The sequence below is a fragment of the Notolepis coatsorum genome (genome assembly GCF_963971535.1).
Source record: "Notolepis coatsorum genome assembly, chromosome: 11".
In the NCBI taxonomy this organism is placed as follows: domain Eukaryota; kingdom Metazoa; phylum Chordata; class Actinopteri; order Aulopiformes; family Paralepididae; genus Notolepis; species Notolepis coatsorum.
In genome coordinates, this window is record NC_140175.1 from 23,967,684 (window position 1) to 23,975,448 (window position 7,765).

At 39.4% G+C, this 7,765-nt stretch overlaps 1 protein-coding gene across 2 annotated transcripts; it reads right to left on the reverse strand.

Annotated features, from left to right (window-relative positions):
- Window positions 1–1,052: 1,052 nt before the first annotated feature.
- Window positions 1,053–7,765, reverse strand: capslb (calcyphosine-like b). 2 transcript variants are annotated; one of them, XM_084324336.1, is made up of 6 exons: window positions 7,556–7,765; window positions 6,618–6,756; window positions 5,631–5,808; window positions 4,628–4,837; window positions 4,184–4,309; window positions 1,393–1,472 (listed from the first exon to the last, which is right to left on the reverse strand). In XM_084324336.1, the coding sequence occupies exons 2-5, from the start codon at window positions 6,752–6,754 to the stop codon at window positions 4,208–4,210; spliced, it is 627 nt and encodes a 208-aa protein (XP_084180462.1). In that variant the 5' UTR covers window positions 6,755–6,756; window positions 7,556–7,765; the 3' UTR covers window positions 1,393–1,472; window positions 4,184–4,207. The 2 variants fall into 2 exon arrangements, with proteins under 2 accessions (XP_084180463.1, XP_084180462.1); XM_084324337.1 differs by lacking the exon at window positions 4,184–4,309 and having other exon boundaries at window positions 1,053–1,472.

Here is a 7,765-nt window from a genome sequence, read left to right on the forward strand (position 1 = left end):
TGGTGCCACCATAAGGGGCGGGGCCCCATACAGGTGGGGTGCATGTGTTTTTATTCGTGGGAGATACATTAGGTATCACAGGAGATAGGAGTATCTCGTAAGGCTCAGAGCGGGACGCGATGCAAATACGATATATAACCTCTGACTTCAACAATTAGCATAGTAGGTAATAATAGGCAAGGTAGATTACTTATTAGGAGAGTGCATACTAGTAAAATACAGTACAACGTTACAAGGTTAGTTTAGTTTAATTTTTTTTTTTTTACTTCAGGTATTGGTTAAAGAAGTGTGTTTTTAGTCAACAATGGAAGATTGGGTGGGTTTCAGCTCTCCTGACTGTGGTGGGAAGTTCGTTCCACCATTGTGGAGCAAGGACCAGGAATAGCCGGCTTCTCCTTGATTACCCTCCCAAGCTCGGATAAGAGTGGGTCTGCGGCGGCCAGAAGATGCAGAGTGTAGGGGTCTTGAGGATGCAGAATGAAGATGCAGAGCGTAGGGGTCTTGATGCAGAATGGAAGATGCAGAGCATAGGGGTCCTCATGCTAAATATTCATTGTTAAAATGCTGCTGCTTATGATATGCTGGTGGAAGTGATGAAAAAATATCAGTCTCTATATGAAGTCATTTGGAACCCACACGTCAGAAACTGTGGTTATCCTTTAAGCAGGGCATCTAACCCCAAACCATGGACTCCCTGAGAACTTGGTATCTTGTGTATAAGTGCCCATCCCTACCTTAACCCACAACCTTAATCTCATTGAACCAGTAGTTGAACCAACAGTACAAGTCTGTTGTAGCTCATCATTCATTCATGACAAAAAAAAATATATATAATGTAATTAAGAGGTTACTGGACATTTATGATTGTAAGCATGTTTTCCAGTTCCTTTAATATTTACTTTAAATCAATGGCATTACACATGATCATAAAATGAAATGTAATTTCAGTTGTTGTTGTTGTTGTTGTTGTTGTTACATTATACTGTTGCTTTGTTTTCACCTGTAAACTGATATATATATATATATATGTATTATTTTTTTATTTCCTTGCAATTAAAGTTTTGCACAAAAAAGATTGTACCTATATACAAAAGCATTGCACTAATACAATTATTAGTGTAAAAAGAATCACTGTCGCTCAGAACAGATGGGAAATGTACTACATTCAATTAGAAAGAAAAATAAATGTTATATTTATACTACAATTACATTCAATTACAGTCAATTTCAGTTAAGCTCATCACTGGGTGCATTCACCAGTTTCTTCATACTTACTTGCATATTACTTGCACTGAATTGAATTACGTAGGTTACATCAACATAATTATTTTAATTACATATTAGATACTTAACTAAATGTTCTTTCGGATTCACAGTTTCCACCCATTTCTCATCATTAGGATAAAGTAGACATCACTGTCAATGGAGGCACTGACTCCGCAGTAGTAGTTAAGAAACTCCTCTTTGGTGACCTGCGGAATAGAGGACAGAAACTGAGCTCTCCAGCCGACACGCAGGGACCCGTCACCCACATGGCTACCATCAGGGACCCGTCACCCACATGGCTACCATCAGGGACCCGTCACCCACATGGCTACCATCAGGGACCCGTCACCCACATGGCTACCATCAGGGACCCGTCACCCACATGGCTACCATCAGACGAGGGTGTCTGGAAAATGTGCTATTAGATCTAAAGATAACTTAAGAAAAACTTAAAGATCCAGTACAATGTTGTTTTAATTCAATAAGTTATTGTGGAATGTTAATGTCATATGTACCGTATGTTTTTTCCCCCAGCTTCAAATATATCATTTCTTTTGTATCCACTTTTTTCTCCTTATTTTTCTCCCATCCTAATTTTGTATTTCCAATTCTCCCCTCCCCTGTCTTGAACGTTGCTCGACTATGCCTCCCACTGGTCGGTCGTAGGGAGGATAGAAGCCTTGCATCACGTGTCCCCTCCGGTACACGAGGAGGCAGCCTGTCGCATCTTTTCACCAGACAGCACGGACTCTCAGTGGCGAGGTGTAACGCATGGGAGGCTCACACTAACCCCGCTACTTCCTGTCTCTGCTGTGCAGGCGTCCCCCAACCGACCTGTAGGAGTCGCTGTCCACAACGTCCAATCCCCACCCATCGACTTCCACCCGCTACCTCTGCCAATTGAGATAGTATGACGACTGGCCCAAGCCGGAGGCAATGCTGACACCGGGATTCGAGACCGGAGTCTCTTGCATTGGTGACGAGCACAATCTCCGCTGCGTCACCCAGCCGCCCACCAAATATGTCATTTGATTTGTTATAACTGTTTCAGTGCACCCTCTCTGAGCACAGCCAACTCAGTAGGCTGAGGGGGCGTGGCCTTCTGTTCACTAGACACTATAGATGCTTATAAGACTACCACTCTGTTCACTAGACACTATAGATGCTTATAAGACTACCACTCTGTTCACTAGACACTATAGATGCTTATAACGCTACCACTCTGTTCACTAGACACTATAGATGTTTATAAGACTACCACTCTGTTCACTAGACACTATAGATGTTTATAAGGCTACCACTCTGTTCACTATACACTATAGATGCTTATAAGACTACCACTCTGTTCACTAGACACTATAGATGATTATAAGACGACCACTCTGTTCACTAGACACTATAGATGCTTATAAGACGACCACTCTGTTCACTAGACACTATAGATGCTTATAAGACTACCACTCTGTTCACTAGACACTATAGATGCTTATAAGACGACCACTCTGTTCACTAGACACTATAGATGCTTATAAGATGACCACTCTGTTCACTAGACACTATAGATGCTTATAAGACTACCACTCTGTTCACTAGACACTATAGATGCTTATAAGATGACCACTCTGTTCACTAGACACTACAGATGCTTATAAGACGACCACTCTGTTCACTAGACACTATAGATGCTTATAAGACTACCACTCTGTTCACTAGACACTATAGATGCTTATAGGACTACCACTCTGTTCACTAGACACTATATATGCTTATAGGACTACCACTCTGTTCACTAGACACTATAGATGCGTATAGGACTACCACTCTGTTCACTAGACAATAGATGCTTATAGGACTACCACTCTGTTCACTAGACACTAGTATAGATGCTTATAGGACTACCACTCTGTTCACTATACACTATAGATGCTTATAAGACTACCACTCTGTTCACTAGACACTATAGATGCTTATAAGACTACCACTCTGGCCTTCTGTTCTATAGACATCTGAAATGGCTTAATTGTGTTGATATCCAGGGGGATAGATATCAATGGACAGCTCTAACATTTGGGGTAATTTTACAACAAACATAACTTCTGTAAAAAGAAAAGAAAATGCAACAAGATTGAAAAACACGACTGTCATTGCACTGAATCTTTAAGACATAGAAGCAGATCATAGTAGTAGGTTGTTTTGGGGTACCTCCTCTCATAGACACGTCAGTGCAGGTGCTTTTTTGTTCACAGAGAGAGAGAGAGAGAGAGAGAGAGAGAGAGAGAGAGAGAGAGTAATGTACTGTAGTTCACTTTCCTTGCTTCACAACTTAAATAGGGAAATATTGGCTCAATATTTCTGCCAGAATGTTTTCACAGTCAATTTGCCCCGGTAATTAAATGAGGGTTTTTCTTTTTTTATAAAAGATCAAATGAGTGTTGGACATATGGTACTGTATACTATAGCACATGCTTATTTGGTCTCTGAAGTGAAACACAAAGCTGGGAAACCTTGACATCTGCTCGCTGACAGCAAGAAAAACACTTACCGCCAAATTCCAACAAATGCTATCACAGTTTGTACCTTGTATAGGTCTCATGAATAGGGTTACAATCTTAACCTTTTTGCATTTTACGAATTCATTTTTTGTGGTTATATAACATAATTGACCATTTTATCTGGACTACTAAAGGTGTATACATATAATTGTATATTGTTACTGAGCCTATTAAAGAGAAACCATACAAAGTACATTTTGTTTTAGACTATATGACTAGGGTTCAGGGTGGAATAGGGTTCTACCTTTGCGGGGGTATAACTACATGGGGATTCATAAAGAAGAAAAAAACACCATGAAATCTCTAGAAGAGGATAAGAAACCACTGTTCTCCCAGAAACGCCAGTACAGACGGAACCCGGTTACCATGGTGAGTCAAGAAGACATGGCTCAGAGTTTCCAGGCATTTCTCATCATGACAATAAAGTAGATATCTGTATCGATGGAGGCGCTCACGCCTGCATAATAATTCATAAACTCCTCCTTAGTGACCTATTGCATTCAGAAAATAAGACCAGCAAACATGTTACACTGTGTAATGAAGTTACATGCTAATTAATATGTCATTGCATAAGAACATCTTCAGTTTCCAACAACTACAAAAATCTCACGCAGATACCGTCTGAATAGATCATGGCTACTCTATAGAGTTGAGAGTTATAATGCCTATAGACAACCTCTCCCTCCTCTTAACCATGTCAGATATACTTGTAACTATGATGTGGTAAAGATAACGATGATATTATCATAATTATACATTATAATCTATTATATGATAATGATGAAGAAGAGAGAAAGCCATGCCAATACCTTTCCATCTTTGTCATATGGAGAGTCAAAGCTGTCCAGGAATTTACGAAATACTTGATCCTCGGTCCACTCTCCATTTTGATACTTGGGATGATACTTGGCATTGTACACACCCCTGAGATCTTCAACAGTGATGACCCCGTCACCGGTCTTATCCAGCTTTCGAAATGCCTGCATGACGACTTCTTTCCTGGCATTAGACATTGGTGGCTAAAGATGACAGAAAACAAAAACAAAACAAAAAAAACATATTTGACCATATTTCATACTTTTTAATGTAATGCATCACCAGTTTCCCAATGAAATAAATATTATAACATACATATTTATAATTCTCATTGCCGATGGAACGAGGACCAGATGGACTCAACGACTAACCCTTTCAGAACTGAACATTTTATTGATGATGTTAACAGTGGTTATTGGTTATTGGAAAGCTATTAAGTTCTAGAATTCCAAGATATAACAAAAAATGTATCTAAATTAAAGGGCTAAATTACATTCCTATTCCATGTAATTGTACATGATTTACATGGTAATTTCAAATTATTTGATTTAGTGCATATTTAAAGGAACATTATGGGAAATGCTTACCATCTTCTCCAGAGTCAGACAAGAAGATAGAAACCTATTTCCTCTCTGTGCGTTCAGTTTTATAGAAAGCTATCCGGCAGCAAGCTAGCCTAGTTTAGCACAAATGAATGGAAGAGGATACAGATCAGCTAGCCTATAGCTGTTGGGCAAAAACACCTCTCCCAGAGTTTTAAGCTAGGCTAGCTAATCCATATCCGCTTCCATTCATTTGTGCTAAACTAGGCTAGCTTGCAGCCAGAAAGCTTTCTACTCAACTGGACGCACAGAGAGAAAACTGGTATCTATCTTATTGTCCGACTCTGGAGAAGACGGTATAGGCGCATTTACCATAATGTTGGCACGTTTTAATTGTTAACAGACGCAAATCAATCAAAGTGGTCAGTAGGCCTGTATTCTCTATAGTATTTACCCTGAGAGTGATCAGAAACTCATCAAAGTCAATCATCCCACTGCCATCTCGGTCAAAGTGCGTGAAGAGAGTCATAGCCTCTTTTTTTTCAATGAGGACACCGTAGTCATTCAGACCCTTCAGAAACTCCTTCAAATCCAGTTTGCGATTGTTGTCATCATCCATTATTTTGAAGGTTCTGATGAAAAAAAGTGTTTGACATGATGATTAGGTGCTATAGATAAGATTTTTATGTAGAGTAATAATAATACAAAATAAATAACACATCCACAGAGCTTTTAGAAAGGTGCAGAATGAAAGTATTGCTTTTTACTTTTTTATTCCCCCAAAATAATTATTGATTAATAAATGTATCATTTAAAAAATGTTTGCGGGTCCAAAATGTATTTGGATTTGTATGCGTATTAGTACGTTTGCTTATTAGTTGCATCATTAGAGTTGTCAATGAATCCACATGAATTTCTGCCCAAGAACCGCCTGTGATTGCATGAAATTGATAGTTTACATGCTGCAGGCATGTTGCTTGCAGAGTTGCAGGCATGTATCCCATCTCTCTACATACCATTTCCCCACGTGAAATGCACCTAATCGGATAAATTACATGCTGGTGCTCTAGTGCGACATCTAGTGGCTGAATGTTATCTATAGCACGTTTATTATAGTGATTATAATTTTAAACATTGGTACATCCTTGACAAATCGCCTCATAATATACTTAGTTTAGAGTATTTCTGGGACTGTAGGAGGAGACGTTGTATCTGCCAGACAATTCTCATTCACACTACTTTGTCTAAGAAGAGAATTATTCAATATATTTTCAGCCCAACTTCTGCATCCTGGCAATTGGGGTGACATGATTGAATGACAGGTCAGCTGTTATTTGAAGCTGACCACATAACCTCCATGGGAGAGATTAGGAGTTCCCTGGAACTATGGGAACTCTTAATAAGACTCATTCCAGCACAAGTACACATTGGATGCCCTCACCTGCCCAGGCCTTTGATGCCAGAGGACCCCCGTGCCAGGCACTGCAGCCTGAGACGCTCCACTGGGTCTGAGCACACAGACAGCTGCTTGTTGGCATTCATAGCCATCTCTCGGTCATGTCTTGATGTGCCTGCCATTCCTGAAATAGCAAAATAGTGTATCATATCATCTGTTATTATCCTAAAATATTACAACTGCAAAAAATATGTATGGATGTTTTGGATAAAACACACAAAGTAAAGTTATGTCAAATAATTTTCACAGAACTAGACGGTGGTACCAGAACTCATTTACTTCAGCAGAGTCTCATTAAAAGCAGCCCATCTTTGCTTGGGCCTAAGCTACTCTTTATTGTGAATCACTATACCCACTTTCAAAAACACTCTCAAAGAACACCTACGGGAGACTGCAATTCGAAACTGGCCCCTACAAATGCCCCACCCACCCAACCACCTCCAATGTACAGTTTCTATGTCAAATGTATATACACTCTTTTTCTGGCTACTTTTTGTATCACAAACAGTACTGTATTTGCAAATCTGGTATGTCATAAATGTATAGATGTAGCAGTCTGGCTACTGTCTATCTGTATGTCGTGTGCAGTCATATGATGAATTGAAAATGGGGGACCCTGATGTAAACAAGACGAAAGTCTTTCTCTGGTCTGCATCCCCTTAACAATTGTATGTATTGAGCTGTACTGTACTGTACCCATTCTGCAATCCGTTAATACACTTTTCAATCAATCAATCAATCAATCAATCAATCAATCAATTGATGGAACAGTACAGTTATATCCGGTGATATTAGGAGGATATGAACAAGAATATCAAGAGACATCATTTTACAGATTCTAGCTACTGCATAGACTGAAAGACAAAAGCGGCTGTGGAAACTAAACGTTAGTTATTATGAGCAGTCAGAAAACATGTTATTACCTTGAGTGGAAACAGGAAGTTAAAGCCGATTCGTGAAAGGTTTCGCTTTTACCAACTCGTTCGATTATCTCAGTCCGTTGGGTGTTGTATGGGTTTGTTTGTTGACTAACTTAATTGTATAGCATGTATTTATATCGCATAAAGCGGCATAATACCAGGCCAATATCAACTTTCCAACAAAAATCGAGTTCGAAATTCGGGAAAACAGCA